Source organism: Chelonia mydas, chromosome 3 (genome assembly GCF_015237465.2).
Source record: "Chelonia mydas isolate rCheMyd1 chromosome 3, rCheMyd1.pri.v2, whole genome shotgun sequence".
NCBI lineage: Eukaryota > Metazoa > Chordata > Testudines > Cheloniidae > Chelonia > Chelonia mydas.
The window spans coordinates 189,186,884-189,209,087 of NC_057851.1; the positions used below are offsets into that span (position 1 = coordinate 189,186,884).

The window sequence follows — 22,204 nt, forward strand, 5'->3', positions numbered from 1 at the left end:
CGCAGATGCCATCCTGTTCCATACAGGCCCAACACAGCAGCTGAGTCATTACATGGCTGGTCTTGGCTCCACTTGGCACCCTCTCACCCATCTTATTAAAACCACATGGCATTCGATTATTTAGATTAACTTTTTTCTTTTCTTTTTTTATTTAAAGTAACCTGATACACTAGGGGATGTGTTTGTGCCTTGTTTTTTTTTTTGCTTCTTTATGACTGATGGAGGGCACATGAAAGGCATCTTTCCTCTTCTGGAATCTTTTCTTACATTAGACATTTTTATTGAACTCAAATGCTTGAATAGCAAGGAGAAGAACTCTTAACAATTCATCATCTTCATTGTTCAGGTAAGAGCTGAGAAGAGAGACAGCTTTCATTTCAGACCCCCAACAAGTCCATCAGAGAAGACCTGTCCTGACTTTCCTGATATTTCTCAGGGAAAAAACTAGCATGACTTACACATTTTAAAAAAAAACAAACCAAAAAACCACACAAACTAAATGTTTAACGTCGTCTTTATACAACCCAATCTATTTTAATCCTTTGCAGGTCATCTTTAATCAGTATATGTTCAACCCTTGAAACACATAAATTCAGAAAGGAGAGAGCTGTGCCTGAAATTGTGGGACAGGGGCCACAATACACAGGCATAACAATCGTAGGAGGAATCTTTGTGTTTGGACATGCTGATCTGATTTGCACTCACCACACTAGCCACCCTGGACACACTAAACCCTTTGGGGATCAAGAAGTTCAATAACCATAGTTACATAGCTATAATATGTAACTTGAAATAGCTCAGTTATCTAATGCAGAACATTCTTTAGACTGTTTTCACTATGGGGAACCTGATTGGGTCCTGCCTCGGAGCGGTCCCCTGCTTGCTGATGATCAAGTTTGGCCTCTCTATCCATTTCTGCCCTTTCTCTCTTGTTTTCTCCCCTCCTGATTGTTCCCATCTCTTTTCCTGTCCTTCTACTGCTCTGTTTACACCTCTCCTTGGCTTCCCCTTCTGAAAATGCGATACAAAGAAATCAAGTCTCTGAAGTTCACAAAAATTAGCCTCATGTGCAGCTGTATTATCAAGGCATATGCAATTGGATTATCCTAAATTGCTATTTTATAAGAAAGCATATTCACATAATAGAAGAATAAAATCCATGGAACTTTCCTGATTATAGGGAAAAAATATTTTTTTTGTGTCTCTTTGTGACAAGACCAACCTGTAATTTTTGCAGCCTTCTCCTCCTGATTCACTCTGTTCTCTTCATCTTCTTCATTGTCTTCCTCAAAATCATCTAAATTTCCAATGTCGGCTTGCTTCATACTCATCAAACTAGCCAGGCTCTGCATGTCTTCATCTCTATACCACAAATTCCAATACATCAAACAAATCATTAAAAGGCAATACTGTTCAAGTCACATTTGATAGTATTTTAGGGAAATACTATTTTTTCAAAAAGAAGTTTCCTTTTCTTTACTAAGGGCCTGCTCTAAAACCTTTTGAAGTCAAGGGATAGCCTTCAGTTGACTTTGATGGGCTTTGGAAGTAGTCTTGAGAATATTTATAAGAACAAGATATGAATAAATATGTTCATACTGTTAATTTATAGATTACAAGTTTCCATTGCCAAAAACTTAAAAAGCAAAAAATGCTTTCATTAAGGGTCAATTTAATCCTCTCCTCTTACAATTTTTTAAATCAGGCCTGAAGTTATACGGAACAGTAATTTATTCCCTTTGGGGGTCGTTCAATATAAGCTGAGGGTTTTTGGTCAGACCTAGTGCCTATGAACCACCACCTTCTCCTCAGACTCACACTACTGTTGGTGAACTAGAGTTTCTTTCCTAAATGCACGAGTACATAAACAAGAAAAATGTTTATAAATTATGGGCCAATTACTGCCCTTGCACATATGCACCACTACAGTGTGGATTACAACCGAATCTTGATGAAAACATGGCTGCAGACAAAAGATTTAAAGCAGTGAATGTTCTAAAGTGCTATTTCCATAGCAACCAATGTGTCTTCAAGTTCACAGTGTCATTCTCGAAGCATGGTTGGACTCAATTTTTTTAAACTATTTTAATACCTTTCTATTGTTTAATCAATAGTAGTCTATTCACTTACTTGCCCAAAGCAAATTCTTTAAAAATAGGTAAGTAAAAAATATCATTAATTTCCCCCTCTCCATGTTACGAGTTAACCATGGTAAAATAGGGTGCACTGATTTTGTGCCTGGGTTCATATATTTTCATGACAATGGTAGAAGGTTACTTTAAAAGCCATCCTATATGGCAGTAAACTAAAGATCAAATATAAACCAGGCCCCAATCCTGCACAAAAATTTACACGAGTAACTTTACACATCTGCATAGTCTCAATGAGTTCAGTACTAAATTGAGTCAATAAATAAATTGTGAGCTCTTTGGGGCAGGGATAGTCTCTTCCTACATATCTGAAAAGCACATAGCACAATGGGACCCTGATCTTAGTTGATGCCTCCAAGTGTCACTGTAAGATAAATAATAATTATTAATACTAATAAATATCCAAGAAATCACAAAGGTCCCTCTCTTACTGGTTTCAAATGGTCTTCACAGTAAATTCCGTACATTGGCAACTGATAACTAGAGAATCTTCTAGTAGCTGTGAGGGGGAAAGTTCCAAGATAAGAACCTATTAACTAACCATACTGAGAAGGACAATCCTCAAATGTTACTCTCCCTGTCTTGATAACTAATAAGTTCAATTCTAGTCTTTAACCAAACAAATTAAATGAAATGTAGCATTAGCACAGCCAGAATACCACATTTTACAACTGGATATAAATTACAGGTTCACTATTCCTCTGGAGACAATGAAGACCGGGAGCAAAGAAAACTATAAAGCTCATAAAGGACCTTGGTGTCAGGGTGTAGCAGGTTATATTATTTTCCCTAGGAACGCATAAAACCAAGTCTAAAACAGATATGGGGATTCTGAACCTCACTTTACAAAGTTACAATGGCTAGGAGGAGATAAAAGCTAATCCTGCAACTCTCTCTTCATCCTTGTTCCATCCCACCTGTTTTTCCCTGAGCCCCGCTGCCTCCCTGTCCGCCTCCCCATTCAGGGCTTAATTTGTCCCAGGGCTTGCCGTAGCTGAGTAAGTCTGCTGTGAAGAGTGATATTAACAAACATACAAATATTACTTTTCACAGCAGAAGACTTACCAGCTAGCAAGTCTTAGAAAAAGAAAAAAAAGCACAACCAAAAAAGCAAAACAAACAACAACAACAAAAAGACTAGAACACGCAAACTGCCTTATTTGTGTTTCTATTCTGTTTAGGTCCAGTAAAGAACAGAAACAACTGTAAATTATTTTTATTACTGAGTCTGAAAAAACCCCTACATAAATAAATTACAATGATTTGGACATGTATATGTGCATATTTATTTGTTTTTCCTAAAGTTAATTAAGTATTTTAGGAAAAATTGTCAGCATGACCACGAGCAAGAGTTGGTGGCCGCACTCTGAGGCCACCAAAAAATTTGTAATGAGAACCCCTTACTTAAGCTCACCCCATGCTTAACTTTAAGCATACTCTTGAGTCCCATCAATTTCAATACAATTTAAGCACATGCTTAAGTGCTGTCCTGAAGAGATTTGTTTTCATGAATCAGTCTAACACCATTGTCGAGCAGTCTAAGACAGAGGTTCCCTGTTGATAGCGCAAGAGGAGGCTGGTAACCAGCTGATGGCTCCTTTCCCTCATTTCCAGCTGCTAAATTGTATTAAACAACAGCTATAAATACAATACTTTTCTAGTATTTTTACATGTCAGTACAGTCAATAGTTTCCAAAGGGATGTTATGAGATGGCAAATGGGAGAGAAAGTTGTCTGTGTAATTGTGAGTGGCAGGATAGGTGGTCTGTGAAAATCTCTGTGCCAAAATCTGGCCCACATGAAGAAATGGTTTGGAAATCCCTGTACCAAAAACAGTTCTGGAGTAGAAAAGTGTGATATATAAGGCTAGGAAGGATCCACAGATACCATCAAGACAGCCAAAGCTGCCCACAGGCTGTTAACATTCCTGAAAAAAATTGGCATGTGAAATAGACCACCTTAGCAATAGTCTCCCTGTCCTATTGCCTCTATCCTGCCAGCCCTATATTCTGCCATGAGGAAGAAAGAGAGAAAAAAGGGGCTAGTTTGCTGTGATGATTTGGGGAATTTGTACAATTTGCGGATTCTGTGTGAGATTATGAACTCTCTATATGTATTTTTACCAAGGTGCAAATGCCATTTTGAATGTGCAGCTCTGTCTCTTCTCTGTTGTCCTTTTACCTCCACATTGGACTGAAATTCCAAAGGGTACTGATATAAGGCGGACAACAGAGGGTCATTAATCTGGTCGGTCCTCGATTCAAAGACAAACATCCTAAACAACAGGTGGCCTCCCACCCAGAAGAATTGGTTTGTGTGGGGAGAGGCTGCCTGGCAACAACGTAGGGGGTCTGATCACCTGAGCACTTGATCCAGGCATCAAATGACAGAGGGACTAGAAGGTTATAAAAGGTCAGGAGCTTGTCTATTTGGGGTCTTCAGCCATTTTCACCAAATCAAGCAGAGAGAAGCTGCTGCAGAATCCTGATGAGACATGGGGGAACCCTGCCTCCCTGAACTATAGACAGTCCCCCAAGGACTCCAACTGAAGGGAGAACTAGAGTGAGGGGCACTATGTTCAGGATGTTTGTTGTTTTCTAAATGAGCTGTGCTCTCTGGTGCTTTCTCTCTGTTAAGTAATGAAAAATGGTATTTTAGAATCCTCTGAGAAGTGTATCTGCATGTGTGAGGTGCTACACTTATCACGTGTCCCAGAACGGAAACTGTAAACCAGACGGCTCACACCTTCCGTAGGATTCTGGGGAATGTGCAAGAGCTGCAGGGGAAGTTTGGAGGAGCCAGCACTAGTTTCAGGGTCTAGATCAAGGATGGTCAAACTTACTGACCCTCCGAGCTGCATACGATAATCTTCACAAGTTCACGAGCCATGCCCCAGCAGGCGTGCCCCACGGGCTGAAGTCCCGAGCTCCCCTCCAGTCTGGTAGGTGGAGAATGGGAGAGCACTGGCAGCTACGCGAGCCGCACTTTAACTGTAAGAGCTGCATGCAGCTCATGAGCCACGGTTTGGCCACCTGTGGTCTAGATAGTTGGATAAGGGGGGGGGGGGGGGTCCCCACGGCCAAGAGGGGTATCAGATAAGAAGTCTGCTCCAGGAGTGAATGCTGAAGATGCAAAGCCAAGGACAGTGCTAAGACTCTGCCCAAGCAAGCTAAGAACACCTATAATTCCATGGCTTGATCCCTCACAGCAGTCTGGTGAATGCCCACGTAGGGGCATTTGACTCAATTTGTAACACTTGCCAGCCACTCTATCCAAGCCCATCTGAAAGCAAGGGATGCAGTGCCTGGAACCCTACAAATAAAATGAGGAGGGAAAGATGATCTGGAAAGACCATTAATTTCTTCCTCTTCTCTGAAAGCTGCTGAGGTAAGCAAGGGTGGGTGGGTGGGTGTGTGTGTGTGTGTGTGCAAAGCAACAGCTCTGCAGGGAGAATGGGAAGATCAATGCTCAAGTGAGCTGGCTTCACTGGACGTTCTCCTGATCAACCCAAGAATGCTCCCTCTGTCTACGTCTTACACTCCATCCTCACCCATCAACAAGTTTTGGTTCTCTGTGTGGGTGGATGCTAGGGACGTCTCTAGCTGAGCACTGATGTTGCACTCTATATCCTCCTCCCCCACCTGCTCCCTTTCAAAGCTGAGAATATTTTTAGGCAGCTGCTTTTTAACGTATTAATACGGTAGAAGAAAATGTCTTGATCTGAAGAACAGTAAACTATAGTCAGAGTAAGAAATTACGTTTACTCAGCCTCAGAAACAAAGTATGACAGGAATGATTGGTATGCTGAAGGATACTCTCAACTCCTGCCACTCTATACAGCTAGAGTGCTCGCTACCCAAAGAGGTCTTTGAAAGGCAACACAAAGCAGCCTATCTGGTGACAAACTTACGTAGCTTTTCCTTCCCTCAGGAAAATACATGATAATGAGAACTGAAGGGTGGCAGATACAACTTTCTTAGATAAAGGCTTGAATTTTAACTTGACATCTGTCTGTGTAGGCATGGGGCTTGCATATTGCTTCATGTTGATGCTGCTGGTGGCAAGTGCTTTTCTGCGTCCAGAAGGTGATTCCTGAAAGTAAACATAAACCAACATGAAATAACTTTAAAACATAAAATAAAAAGGTGAAGAGTTGTAACACAGAAACCAGCAGTTTCATAAAGAAGAAGAAAAAAACTACCAAATAGATCGGCCTCATTCTTTTCTCCAGTGGAGAGGCAGAGTGGTCCAGTGGATTGAGTAGTACCTGGGAGACAGAAACTCCTCAGTTCTAAACCTGGCTCAGTCACAAAGGGCCTGATCCAAAGACAATGGGAGTCTTTTAATTGCGTTCAGTGGGCCTTATCATCAGCCCTTAAATCACTAAGGTTTAGATCCTGCACTACGATTCACATGGTGGACTCTTACACTCCCTGAGGTCAATGGGACTCTGCATGGGCATAAGACTCTACCCGTGCAACTCCATTTGCAGGTTCATACTCCAGTTTCCACTCTGGAAAACAGGGCTGATGGTACTTACTCACCACACAGAAGAATAGTGAAAATTAATATTGAAAATTAATATTTCTATGTTGCTTTGAAAAACATATAAAGTACTATGCAGTATTAAATAGATAAGTACTATTTTGAGCTGCTACTAGGAGTTTAAGCATTGAGTTTAATGTTGAAATATTTTTCAAAGCTATTTTCTTTCTAACAAGCATAGTACATGTACAACCTGAGTTGCAGATTTCTGACATTAAGATTGACAGTATTTCTAGAATGTCTATAAAATCTTTGGGAGAGAAAAAATTAGAGTAAGATCAAAGCCTGATTCACATTTGAAGATAGAGGTGTTCTAAAGAATTCAGATATAAATTAATCTAAACTACCTCTAAGAATCTACTACACAGTTTTGTCTCTAACCCTCAGCATATCAGAAAAGAAATGATATGTAATCAAGTTCTAATGGGGGCGGGGGGGAAGAAACTGCTGTTAACTTTTGAAAAATGTTCTCACAATAAAACTACATTTTACTGCGGTCGGCAATTTGTCTTGAATAAAGACTACTAATTCAATCAAAACATTCAAGCATCCCTTTTTCGAAGTACTTGACATTTCTGCCCAGTAGAATAAGTCAGAATGTAATATGTCATCCCCAAAGAATACCTTGTTTAAAAAACTAGCTTTATCGGTCAGATTATGCACAGGAATATTATACAGAACTATTAGTGCATGTAGATACCTTATGAATGAATTTCAAAAATGCATCAAACACTTGAGAAGGATTTAGGCCCTCTCAGAAGAAATACTTAAGAATATGCAAATACTCTCAACTGAATCAAGTTGAACAGATGCGACTATCGCAAACAATACAAGTGCTCTTTCCCTGGCCACGACTGTCAATCAAAGAAAGAGATTAAGGTCCAAGGTTCTGACAATGTGTAAAATGAAGAGTATGATGAGGGAGTTTCAATCTATTACTGATATGAACAACAATAAACTGTTATTGTACTGTACCTTTACAATGGCTAAATACTACAACTAATTTAGGATTCAAGATTTACTGCAGCATCTGTTCTGAAAGTAATGCGTGAGAACTGGCACAATATTTTTTTATTTGTTCTCTGCACAAATCTGAATAAGCAGTTTGCTTCTGAACAAGAACATGTACCTTGCATAATAATTCTTTGCCTTTATTACAACACTGCAGTCTAACAGTATCACTGAAGATCAGTTGTTTTCATTGAAAATCTTGAAAGAGGGCGGTTTTATATTGCTATATTTGCAAGTTTCAGATTTTTCTGTTTATGGTCTGGATGCAATTTTTAATTTTAAACAATTGGCTAAACCTTTACTTAGCTAATAGCTTAAAGTATTTTTAATAGTTGTAGAGAAAAATAATGTTTTGTAGCTTCTATTTTTGTCCTGCAGAATACCTAAAAATGTTGTAGAAGATAGCACATGGATAATTACAAAAGTATAACTGATATGGCAAAAACGATAGTCTTATACTGGCACATGTACTTTTTTTGTCAACCAGAAAGGAAGAAAATAAAAATTACACAACAGTCGGAATTATGCTTCCATTTACAGTGAGACCAAAAATATACTATTCCATTGTGTGGGCTATAATGATCAGGAAATATTTGTCATATTTGTACTCAGTTTCCTTTTTGAGTCAATTTGGATGGGTTCACGCTTGCAACCATCACAAAAAATCCCACCTTAGTCTGTTCTAAAATTTTATAATTATGGTAACTGTTATTCTTATCTAGAGGGTTGCTATTTAATGTATATCTGGGGTTGCTTTTCATTATTTCAATGCACTCAGAACCAGGGAATCTGGTTTCACTTAAACCCATTTTCAATAAAATGACAGTTTGATGAGACACAACTACAAATAACGCAATAGAATACATATCTTGTTAGGTACCCACTCCTTTCCCCTAATTAACACACAAAAGGAACAGGCTAGGAAAAATCCTCTTGACTGAGGGACAATGAAAATCCCAAATGGAACAAATTAAATTTGCTTACCTACTCACAGCCCTCTGGATAAGTTGCTGATCGGCAACAAAATACATGAGCGTACTGATCAGCTGGTGTGTCTATTCTGATGCTGACAATGAAAACCAGTCTCCCACCTCAGTATCCTTGAAATCACGAACAAATGGAAAAAGAAATGGATGCTCACCCAGCCTGTTACTTGGCTGAATTCCTCCTCTCTCTGCTAGTTGCACTCTATAATGCACTTTGTGAGGAGTGCATGTGACTGATGCAATATGAGTTCTGCTTGCACTGAAGTATGGGGTACAACTGTAGTTCACTGACATTTACAGTGAAACAGAGGGGGAAGACCAGCTTCCATTTGTGACAACAGTTTGAGGTTTCATGTTCTCTGTGTATATAAAATCTCCCCACTGTATTTTCCACTGAATGCATCCGATGAAGTGAGCTGTAGCTCACGAAAGCTTATGCTCAAATAAATGTGTTAGTCTCTAAGGTGCCACAAGTATTCCTTTTCTTTTTGCGGATACAGACTAACACGGCAGCTACTCTGAAACCTGTCTTTGGCTAAGTTAACTTTTAAAAGGTTTTTACCAGACCAGTTTCTAGCCCTGCACTGCAGCTGTTTTTGGGCCAGTGTAATGGTGCAAATCAGCCTCAAAGCCAGCTACCAGAGATTTCCCACAGTCATCCCCAGTGCCGAGAGGGAGAAGGTACATTTGCCATCTACTTTTACTTACAATTTTCTTGACCATTTAATTGAGGGAAGTCCTAAAACAAATATCACATTCACCTAAATTCCAACTTACTTATTTTGTAATTAAAGCCATGCTATGGATAGGAAGACATGTATGTAGGTTTGTTTGGGACCTGCTTTCAGGGAAGTGCACTTTGCGGGAGGAAGAATGTGCTGTGTGTCTGTTTTTTGCCCTGAGGCCAACTGAGAATAGTGGAGGGCGGGAGGTTCCCCTAGCCTATCCTCCCCTTTAAAAAGGACACTGTCAAGATGTTCAGAACCTAGACTGATTTTGCCATAAAACTTCTGGAATATAATTCCATGGAATATGCTTTCAACTATGACATACCCTACTTTTCTCACATTGTCTTTGTTAAATTTATTAACAGCCACCTTCTATAGCATTCAAATGCACTAAACAAACAGACATTTTCTCAAAATTCAGCATGCTCTGAAAAGTAAAATAGTCCATATTACAGTGGCTGTCACTCTAGAATTGGAATGGAACATCTTAAATCAGTAGAGAAAAGCGATAAAACAGGACAAAAAAAATACAGATAAGATGTAAATGGGCAACTCCATCAGCAGGCCAGGATGAATGGTTTTAAATCAAAAGCACAATTTATAAAGCTACTACATCCAATATAAATATGGGCAAAATTGTTAAAATACAGATTAGTATTACACCTGGTCTCATACGAGAACATGACATACTTTACAGAAGAGAAACCAAGAAAGCTCATCGTATTTGTTTTTTCTTTTGCTCAGTGTTTTTCAAAACATATTCTGTGATGCATTTTTATATATAAAATGGCAACCATATCTTAAAACATGTAAGGATCAATTATCCCTCCAGATATCACATTACACATGCATAAAAATTCAGTTTACAAGGTACTTGACAACACACACCCATATATTTGTAGGCAAGATTTAGCTCTTGGTACAAAACTTGCTCAACCACTGAAATAATACAGAATTAGTGAAGCAGCATCTTTCTTTACAAACAACGATGCGGACATCCTAAATTACTAACTGAAAAATAATGATAAACATAAGGTACACAGCACAGTTAGGTTTCAGAGTAGCAGCCGTGTTAGTGTGTATTCGCAAAAAAATGCATTTGATGAAGTGAGCTGTAGCTCACGAAAGCTTATGCTCAAATAAATTTGTTAGTCTCTAAGGTGCCACAAGCACAGTTAGAGGAAACTAAGCCATACTTGGGTATTAGTAAGCAGTTTTAGACTGCTATAAAAGAGTGATAGAGTTATCTAATGTATATAGTCATTTACTTTTTCTCATACTATATGAGAGGGTGTTGGATCAGACAGTAATTCTTGTATTGGGGTACATGGACCACTGGTAGTCTGCAGAGAGCTGCTAAATATTGGCTCCACCTCATTCTACAAATTTCAAGGCTCTTTACTGTAGAAAAAAATGAGAGCGTGGGCATCTAGAAAAACAGGCTGAATCCCCTCCTTTCCAGCTATCTCCATATAGAGGGGAAAGAAATAGGAGTAAAGGCAACAGATACAAATACATAAATATTTTCCTAATATTACTTTATCATGTAAGCAATTGCTATAGTTGCCATAGGACATTGTGTGAATTGGTGGGAATGTCATCTTTGTAATCACAATGGGAATTGATCCACGTAATCACAAATGGGACAGGGTACAGTTCATAAGACCCCTCTGCTATCAAAATGAGTGTTACACTATAAAAAGAGTTTGAGATCCCCTCTGTTAGAAAAGGCCACACACAGAGATCAATTGTGAGACTTATGGGTAATCTGACAATGAATAACTGGAACTGTAGATTTATCTTGAGTTATTTTCAAACACTCAAATATTGATCTGCATTCAGATATTTGCAATATTTTTTAAATAAAGTGGTATGTCAGAAGCCTGCTGAAATTCCTTTGAGCTATGGTAGTTATTATACAGCTCTGCTGACCTCAGAAAAAATATAGAAAATAAGGAATGCTCTTAGAAAGCACCTTAAAAATTATTATAGAAAGAAGTTTACCTGAAAGGAAAAAGAGCTCAAGTCTTGTTAAAACAAAAACCAAACAAATATAAGCAGATAAAATAAGATTCCCTTGACAGTGCCATCTGCTTGGGAAAGCTTAAGTTTCTTAAGAGTACTGAGTAAGGGCTGGCAATATACGTAACCCTTTAGTTTTTCTGAAAAATGAAAATGATCAAGAAGCACCTTTACACATACACAGAAACTCCGAGTTAGATGTATGCTTTTATACTCCCACACTACTTCAAGGACAAAGCCTTCCCTGCTGGAAGATTCAAATTATACCAAATTTGTGAAAAGATTTAATCATATCCTCCTCACTACCTGCAGGATGTCTGCTACCTATGAGTAATAAAAAGCAAAGCCTATTGTGTTACTAGGTCACTAGTGCAAAACCAAACTCAAGCCAATAGTTGATTACTAGCAAGTTGATAACCTCTGACTATTCAGTAGCTCAAATGAAATGAGTTTCATGGTCTCTCTCCAGTCCTCCGTGCATAAGCAAGGACATCAAAATATCTTCACAAAATAACCTCACAATTGGGACTGTTGGCCTCATTGGCAATTTCAGGAGGAAGGCAAATCTTTGAATGAGGATACAGACTCAATTATATGTTCACCTCTAGAGGTGGTCCCTTCATGTCAGGATGAATTTTCATGGGAACAGCACTCAGAGAAATTTATAAACATTGACAAAATCATGATTACTGAAGTCACTGAAGGTGCACCCATTTTCACTACCAAACATCTGACCTATTGATCACAGATATTTCAGGGTCCCTTGATACAGGAAGCACATTTCACTCTTTCTTTCACTGCATAAAAGATTGCAACAAGTATCAGACATCACAAAAGTTACCAAATCATAAGCTCCAATTCTGCAAAGTGATCTACATGTTAAGTATCCATATGGTCAGATCTCTTGCATGATCACGCTAATGTGAGTAAATACAATAAAATACCAATGTATTCTCTCAGACGCTATGAAGAGACTTGCGTGTTAGGTAGCACCTTTTATTTGCCCACCACAGTGGACATTTCTCAAACAAAACTTAAAAAAACCCAAAACAAAAAAACCCACTTACAAGGCAACTAAACACAGCTCACTTGTAAAAAGCAGTGAGTATCACATCCCAGGACAGAGCAGAACCAACTCTTCTCCAAGGCAATTTAGTACAACTCCACTGAAGTCAACAGAGTTGAAAGAGCTGTATTACAAAACATTTGAATTTGGCCCCCTAGTTTAGAGGAACCCAGATAACTTGGAACTATACATATCTAATGCAGCCTTCTTTTAAAGACAGAGCTTGTCAGTCCTTTGTTAGGGGAGGAACAGATAATTAAACAGACCGTGTCATCTTCGGACATAAAAAGCTTGCTTGTGGATGTTGTTTACCTAAGAAACTGCTTACCTCAAAACAAGTCTGAATCAAAAGCAAATGAACTGCACATTTTTCCCATCTGAGGGGAAGTTTTCTAGGTGTAGCTATGAAATATTTATACCCTGCATAAGAGCCAATGAATCAAACACCATGTAACAAATTTTTTAAATTTAACAGCTCTAATACCTTTGTAATCAAAGTTCAGTCTTATCATGGCTCTAGTCCTTTAATTAGATTGTATATACACAACTGACAATTGAGTGTATTCTGGCTGTTTAGCGTTCACGTTTCTGATGGGTCAGAGTATATCCCAGAGTCTGTAGTGTCACAGTCCATTGTATTTCTATCATCCAGTTGAATGGCAGAATCTCTGTCCCAGTAAAGACACTCCTTGATGCTACGGCACAATTAAAGCATAGCAGGAAAAGGAATTGCAGCACCATTAAGGGTTTTTTTAAATTGCAAGTTGTGATGCTCAGCTTGGATACTGTCAGAAACTGTGAGGAGATGGTCAGGCCTAGTTTTCAGAGCTGGAGCAGTCAGGCCTAATGGTCAGAGCTGGAATCAGGAGTCCAGGGCAGGGTTGGAGTGAGACTAGAGCACGACTAGGAGCAGGGTAGCGGCAAGAGCTGGGCTGGAGCCAGAGCAAGGCTGGAACTGGCTACGGGTTGGGGATTCTGTTTCCACTGTCAGGCAGGAGTGAGTTCCAAGCCCTGGAGTGACACTTAGCGGACTGAGCTGCTGTTCCTCCCGTGAGGCTTATACACCTGCTCTGGGAGTCAACAGCCCAGTTCCTGGCTTGTGGATTGGCTGGAGCTTAAAACAGGAGTGACTCATCACCAGACTCAGGAAGAGAGGGGAAACATTTTATGAGTCATCTTAAAGAAAATACCTTTAAATTTTCAAGCATTGAACTGTACGGCCATTTCCATGAACAAAACACTTCTATCAGACTTGTCATTATGGGAAAAATGTTTATACTTGTGTGCCTAAGGACAGGCACCTGCAGTGATACAAGGCACCTATATAAGTAACCTGATTTCTCTTGAGGCCAATAGGAGTTGTGGGCTCTCAGCATTTTGAAAGTTAGCTCATGATTCTAGTTTGGTCTACAGAGTAACACATGACCCATAAGAAAATATCAAACACTACTCCTGAGCGAAATCTGCCCTGCTGAGCACATGCAGACTTCATGTCCCATACAGAATTCTTTTTCTTTGAAGAAAATACATGCTGCTGGAGAGGTGCTGCAGTTACACCTTTCACCCACCAGGGGTTGCTGTGGCACCAGAACATAGGGCAGTCACTCCTGGTGGGGAGAGAGAGGAGAAGCTGCGTTCCTCACAGCACTCTGTCCGTGGGGCCAGGTGAGGAGGCACAGGAAACTGGGGGGGACAGACAATATGGGGTTGCTGGGGGTCATAGACTGGGGTTCAGACTGGGGTGGGCACTAAATGCGAGTGGGGGTGCAGGGCCACATGGGGATAGAAGGGAAGGGGTGGCTGAGTGGGGGTTAGGGTTACCACCTGGCCGGTATTTGACTAGCCTGGCCAGTTTTTTTTTATGGATTTGCAGTTGCTGCAAAAATAATTTAATCTGCCCGGGGAAGGGGGAGGGAGGGGTTTATGTAGGTCTAAAGATTTGCATTATCATCACAATACACTGGGATACCTAATGTTAAAAGTTTCTGTGTCCAGCCGAAGATGCTGCAGTGTTCCCACTTCCACAGTTTAAGTGATAACAGATCAAAATTATTCAAAATACAGCAGCGGTCTGTCCACCAACACGCGCATGTGTGAAAGTGAGTTTGAGTCATGCGAGAGTGAGGAAAAGTAGAAGATATCTTATGGAGGATACGGGCGATGGTGCAAGTGATCTACTACACCCCCACGCAAAAGCATGCACAAGAAACTTCACATTCAGTGACAACTGGCTAAATGAAACAGACTACAAAGACTGGCTGGTAATATGTGCTGATAAAACGAATTGTGGTATCAATGATGTTGTCAATCTTATCTGTATGTGCTCTCTCTCTAGATACTATAAGTGGCTGTTGAAGGGAGGACTGGGTTGTGGAATTGCCTTGTGGCTGGGGCTGTGGCAGGCTTATGGGGGCAGCAGGTGCCGGGTTTTTTACATTTCAAAGGCGGTAACCCTACTGGGGGTGCAGGGATACAAGGGACAGCGTGGGAGGGGGTGGCTGAGTAGAGGTGCAGAGACACATGGGGAGCAGGGCCCTATGGGGATGGGATCAGAGGATGGCAGCTAAGTCAGGGTGCAAGAATATATGGGGATGGGGAGTGCAGAGATATAGGGGCAGATATGCCTGACTGAATGAAAGAGACTAGGATCAGACAGAGTCTGCATGGGAGAAGCTCCCCAAATCCCTAACAATCTCCTCCCCAGAAAAAAACCTGTTCCATACTTCTCCCACCTACACCCAACAACCCTACAGTTTCACTCCCAGGCTTCTTCCCAGCAATTACTTTCCTCTCACTCAGATTCTCTGTTATCTCTGACTCCCCCAAGCCTTTGCTCTGCTTCTGAGGTGTGAAGGAAATACATTTCTGGATTTTAGTTTAAATGAATTATTACTCCAAGTTCTGTATTAATATGCCTAATAAAGAATCTATTTGTCAAAAACATTTCCTGAATCTTTTATGTTGACTGTATTGTTACAGACATACTTGCTGATAGGTATTCTGAAATAAATTACCAAAATAGTTGAAACTGGCGTGATTATATTGTATTATTTTGACAAATAAAATATTGTGAGCAGAAATTTTAGCCCAGAATTCCCCCAGGAGTAAAACACTTTGTCCAGTGCTGCCAAATTATTGATCTCTTTTATAATTCCAGAAAAAGCTCCAGTTGGTCTCTAAGAGCATTTCTGCCCATTTTTGCTGCTCCTCAGGAATGGCCTGAATGAAATGGTGATTCAGCAGCCTTTAATGGAGTTTTGGCTTAAGCAGATCTTGCTATTTATAACAACAATTATAAAAAACCTTTCTAGTTAGCTTATTTTTTGTAACTACCCCACTTCTTGATATCAAGTCTTTGTCAAGGTTAACGCAAAAAGAGTATACAACCAAGAGTTAGCTCCATATAATTTACCACCTTGCAACGTTTACTAAGTTAGAGAGTCAACAATTTGAAAATTTTTGTTCTGAAAAGACACTCACTATGTACCTACGATGGGAAAGAGGGAATGCTACAGAAGCCGCTACAATACAACTTTAGCTCCTAAAACCTGAGCTCAACTTGCCTACGTTTGTTTCCATTGCTCGTTGCTTCTATCAACCTGCACCTCAGAAAATGACGAATATAATAACCCTCCTTCCTATAAACACAGAAAATTTTGTGAAAACACAAAAGAGCATGTTTTCTTTCAATAAAAACTGAACTTGTGGCTGAAAAATCTTATTATGCTTTATAATTATTTAAGTATTTAAGTATCAAAGAAAATGTCCTACTGATTTCTTTCGGGAAGGGATTTCTTTTCTAAAGGGAAAGTATTGTAGTAATCATTATCCAAGGAAGATTAAATCTAAATGGGGAATATAACAAGTTTCCTAATTTGAAATATTTTGTCAAATGGAAACAAAAGAGCTTTGTCTGCCCTTACCCTGTGCTTGAATATGAACAGAGCAGAGAGAGTGATCTTCTCAGAAGTTGGCTTTTCACACAATCTTTAGCAGAGCTACTGAAAGATAACTAGAACTTAAATGGAAGCATTCTGTTCTTTACACCTACTCAGAAGACAATTCTTTAGACAACACAACTTACACTCTACTTTCCACTTCTTAAAAGATTTTTGACAGTGGCACCACAAAGCCACTGGAAAACACAGATATTGGTGATTTTACTTTCATTTGCTACCCAATTCAAAGTTACTTAATTTTCAAATAAAGCTATCACACAGCATATGAAGTCAATAAACATGTACTCACAGCACCCCGAAGAAAAATAAGTCAGAAAGTTCTGATTCCTTCAAAGCCCGGATGCTGGCCCTTCAAGCTGCGTTACAAGCACCATCTTGCTTATGCTATGCTGAAAAGATCACTGCTTCGCTAGCAGAGCAAAATGAATCGCTACAGAATTTAATTTCTGAGAGTACAGAGCAATTAAATGCCAAAATAGACAAGGTATGGGAAGCTCTCTCATCTGTAAAGAGTAAATCAGAAACTATGTCAGTTAAAATAATTTGGACAGACGGATGGAAGATTTGGAGGGCCGAATGCAAACAGCACAATCTATGCTGAAAACATGTTTAAAAGCAAATGATGGTTCAAGGTATCCAGAACATTTATTAAGAATTGTGATGTATTTGAAAGGAGAATTTAATGTTTAAAAAATTCTTCCACATGTCAGGAAAATTGAAGTTCAAGGCATAGTGACTGGAAAAGGAATGTACGAAAGTCATGAAAATGTTAGAACAATTCCTTTAAACAGCTATATTTGGACCCATATATAGGTGAATGTATATAAACTGATGAATGATTAAATAGGAAGTTTCAGAGTAGCAGCTGTGTTAGTCTGTATCCAAAAAAAAGAACAGGAGTACTTGTGGCACCTTAGAGACTAACACATTTATTTGAGCATAAGCTTTTGTGGGCTACAGCCCACTTCATCGGATGCATAGAATGGAACATATAGTAAGAAGATATATCTATACATACAGAGAACATGAAAAGTGGAGTAAGAGGCTAATTAATTAACTCCACTTTTTCATGTTCTCTGTATGTGTATATATCTATATCTATCTATCTATCTTTTTTCTATGCATCCGATGAAGTGGGCCGTAGCCCACAAAAGCTCATGCTCTAATAAATTTGTTAGTCTCTAAGGTGCTACAAGTACTCCTGTTCTTTTTTTTAAATAGGAAGTACTGTACCATGTTTATTACCTAACTAACGACAGAGGATGTTTTCTGTAACTGGAAAGAAAATGAAAAGTGGTACCACAGGCTGCTTTTCTTCTTTTTTAAAAAAATTCCAATTGGAGTTTAGGAAATCGCTCAGATAAGAAGAGATTTATTGAAATGGACCTTTTAGATGAAAAACATATTTGCAAATTTGCTCCACAGGACCAAATTTTTGGTGGAAACAACAAAGTGTTTCTCTTAACAGACCTGTCTTCTGCCTTCATGATCCTTGGAAATCTCCAATGGGAAAATCAGATGGAAAGTTCCAGACACAAAGACTGAAATGCATGGGTAGTACAGTATAATCTTAGCTATGCCATTGCTGCAATCAAGCTGTCTGGTGTGATTAAGTTCCACCATGTGAGTTACTATACTCAGAAAATTCTGACATACTATCCTTAAAAGCTTTCCTATATAAAACTGTCCAGAGACAACATATTCTGAACAAATAGTTTTGACATACGATGAACTGATATCTTTCCTAACAGCGTAACAGCTACTTTCTTGGGCTCCCTCAAATATTCTTGCTTTTGTTTTGTTTGCATTGCTTTTTATTATGTTTTCTGTCTAGTTTACATGCTACCTCAAATGATACCTCTCTGACATTAGTGAAAGGACTAGCCGATTAAAGAAAACTAAGAAATCACATTTGTTTTAACAACTCATCAACAGACTTAGATGAGACAAACTGAAGTATCTGCCTGTAGGTAAGGCTATCTTGATGCTTAACAAGGGCACTAGAGGAAATAGTCACAAGAAAATTGGACAAATTTAGTAAGCTGGGCAAGACTATTAAGCACTTTGATACTCTCACTTTCAATCAGAGCTCCCAGGTGCTCAAGCCTAACTTTAGATATTCATTTTTGAAAATCTTTGTTACAGTCTGTTTTGAACGGTTATAGAACTACAGAAGGGTAGGGTTGGAAAGGATCTCAAGAGGTTATCTAGACCGTCCTCCCACACTGAGGAAGTACCAATTATAGCTAGACCATTCTTGACAGATGTTTGTCTAACCTGTTCTTAAAAACATCAAATGATGAGGATTCCACAACTGCCCTAGGTAATCTAACATCCAACCTAAATCTCTTTTGCTGCCTAATAAGCCACTGTTTTTTGTCCCACCCTTGGTGGACATGGAGAACAACTGATCACCGTCCTCTTTACAACAACCTTTTACATATATGAGGACTGCTATAAGGTACCCCCTCAATCATCTCTTCCCTAGATTAAACATGTCCAGTTCGTTCAATCTTTCCTCACAGGTCATGTTTTATTAATCTGTCATCATTTTTGTTGCTTTTTGTTGCTCACCAGTGCTGAGCAGAACAATTGACTCCCATGTCTTACATAGGACTCTCCAGTTAATATATCCCAGAATGGTATCTGCCTTTTTCACAACAGTATCATATTGTTGAGTCATATTCAATTTGTGATCCATTATAACTTCCAGATCCTTTCCTGCAGTACTGCTGCCTATCCAGTTATTACCCATTTTGCATTTGAGCATGTGATTTTACCTTCCCAAGTGTAGTATTTTGCACTTGTCTTTATTGAATTTCATCTTGCTGATTCCACACCAATTCTCCAATTTATCAAGACTGTTTTGAATTCTAATCATGTCCTCCGAAGTGCTTGCAACCCCTCCTAGTTTGGTGTCATCTGCAAATTTTATAGGTACGATCTCCACTCCATCATCCAAGTCATTAATGAAAATATTGACTGGTACCAGATGCAGGACAGATCCTTGCAGAACCTCACTAGATACATCCACCCAGCTTGACACTGAGCAATTCATAACTTCTCTTTGAATATGGTCTTTCATCCAGTTATGCACCCACCTTATAGTAATTTCATCTAGACCATATTTCCCTTGTTTGCTTAAGAGAACGTTATGTGGAACTGAGTCAAAAGCCTTCATAAAGTCCAGATATATCATAGCTACTTCTTCCTCCTGTCCAGTAGGCTAGTTACCCTCTCAAAGAAGAAAATTAGATTGGTTTGACATGATTTATTTTGACAAATCCCTGTTGGCTATTACTTATCACCTTATTATCCTCTAGGTTTGAACAAATTGGTTGTTTAAGAATTTGTTCCAGAATCTTTTCAGATACAGACGTTTGGATGATTGGTCTATAAGTCCCCAAGCTCTCTTCCCCCCCTCCACCCCATTTTAAATACAGGTACTATGTTTGTCCTTCTCTAGTCCTCTGAGACCTCATCCATTCTCCAGGAGTTCTCAAGGATAATTACTAACAGTTCCAAGATTGCTTCATCTAGTTCCTTATATAACCTAGGATGAACTTCATCAGGTCCTGCCAACTTGAATACACCAAACTTATCTAAATGTTCTTTAACCTATTCTGTCACTGTTTTATACCGAGATCTTTCCCCCTAGTTGTTAATGTTGTGCTAAGCATCTGATCACACATAACCTTTTTAGTGAAGACTGAAGCAAAAAAGGCATTAAACACTTCAGCCTTCATTCTGTCATCCATTATTTACTCTCCTTCCCCACTAAGTAATGAACCTACACTTTCCTTCATCTTTCTCTTATTTCTAATGTATTTCTAGAACCTCTTCTTTTTTACTTTTATGTCCCTAGCTAGTTGTAACTCATTTTGTGCCTTAGCCTTTCTGATATTCTCCCTATATGCATATGCTATTCTTATGTACTCATCCTTAGTGATCTATTCTCATTTCCACTTTTTATAAAATTACTTTTTGATTTTCAGGTAATTAAAGAGCTCCTGAGGGAGCCATATTGGCCTCTTACTATTCTTCCTATCTTTCCTCTGCAGTGGGATTCTTTGCTGTTGTGAACATAAGAACCACTATACTGGGTCAGACCAAAGGTCCATCTAGCCCAGTATCCTGTCTTCCAACAGTGGCCAAAGCCAGGTGCCCCAGAGGGAATGAACAGAACAGGTAATCATTGAGTGATCCATCCCCCGTCGCCCATTCCCAGCTTCTGGCAAACAGAGGCTAGGGACACCATCCCTGCCCATCCTTGCTAACAGCCATTGATGGACCTATCCTCCGTGAATTTATCTAGTTCTTTTTCGAACCTTGTTATAGTCTTGGCCTTCACAACATTCTCTGGAAAGGAGTTCCACAGGTTGACTGTGCATTGTGTGAAGAAATACTTCCTTTTATTTGTTTTAAACCTGTAGCCTATTAATTTCATTTGGTGGCCCCTCGTTCTTGTGTTATGAGAAGGAGTAAATACCACTTCCTTATTTACTTTCTCCACACCAGTCATGATTTTATAGACTTCTATCTTATACAGATGTCTATTGTCCGCCAGACTGCCCCCACCTACAGCCATCCTGATTTTGCACACTTGCTATCTGGTTAGCCTAATAGTACCCGTACTGTAGATGTGACCTAAGAACTTGTCGGACAATAAGTATTCTGCTGTATTTATTTCCAGCAGATATCTGGGTTGTTAAAGTCCCCCACAACACCAGCTCCCTGTGCTTTGGATAGCTCCACTATTTGTTCTAAAAATGTTCATCCATCTCCTCCTCCTGATTTTGTGGCCTATAGCAGGCCCCTAACAGGACATCATCCATTTCCCACTCCCCTTTTTTTATTTTTAACCTGAGACTTCCAATAGGAATGCTTTATAATGTGAAAGATCCTGTGAAGTGGGCAAGAGTATTTTTTCCAGTTTAAAAAGGGCAAAGGTACAGATTATCGGAAAAAGAAAAGGAGTACTTGTGGCACCTTAGAGACTAACCAATTTATTTGAGCATGAGCTTTCGTGAGCTACAGCAAAGCTCATGCTCAAATAAATTGGTTAGTCTCTAAGGTGCCACAAGTACTCCTTTTCTTTTTGCGAATACAGACTAACACGGCTGTTACTCTGAAACCTGAGATTATCGGAAGTAATTTTGATACTTTTCTACACCCTGTCTCTTTCGCTCCTTCCAGGGGAGCATGCTGGAGGTTGTGCCATAGGGGACACAGAGTTTATGCCAGAGACAACATTTTGGAATATATAGGGTATTCACCTTGGAGTGGGCAATTTTACTTACTGCTCAGCAACCCTGTCCTATATTTCCTCTTTCTTCCAGTTATTGGGTAAAATTAAGGCCTAGATTAAATGCAACCATATAGAATCACGAATTATGACTGGCAGTAATTTCCAGGGATTGAACCACATTAATTTTGTTATCGAGTGAATTCAATACCTTGTCATCAACCATGAAATGAAGACTTTCTAGTACACTCTATGTAGGAGTACCCCATTAACCGTGATGGGAAAACTTTGAAGTGGTTACACAAGGCAAATGTATAAACAGCAGCAGTCTACCAAAAGAAAGTCCTTAGCTAAAGAAATTGGCAAACCAGGTAGAATACATAATGTGAGTGTCAAAGTCAAATGACTCTCTATACACATTTTTCTTTCGTATAGCTTCTACTGTTCCTTGCAGCCAGAGGCGTTCATCTTCCTTTAATTTTACGTCTTTCA

The 22,204-nt window shown here is 39.3% G+C and overlaps 1 protein-coding gene across 16 annotated transcripts in view; it reads right to left on the reverse strand.

Moving 5' to 3' along the window:
- EHBP1 (EH domain binding protein 1) overlaps positions 1-22,204 on the reverse strand; it is a 322,570-nt gene that overhangs the window by 177,126 nt on the left and 123,240 nt on the right. For all 16 annotated transcript variants that reach the window (XM_037896082.2, XM_043543993.1, XM_037896085.2 and 13 more), the window contains exons 6-7: positions 6,061-6,242; positions 1,223-1,362 (exon numbers count right to left, since the gene is read on the reverse strand). In XM_037896082.2, coding sequence (XP_037752010.1) covers positions 1,223-1,362; positions 6,061-6,242 — 322 coding nt within the window. The remainder of the gene's footprint in view (positions 1-1,222; positions 1,363-6,060; positions 6,243-22,204) is intronic.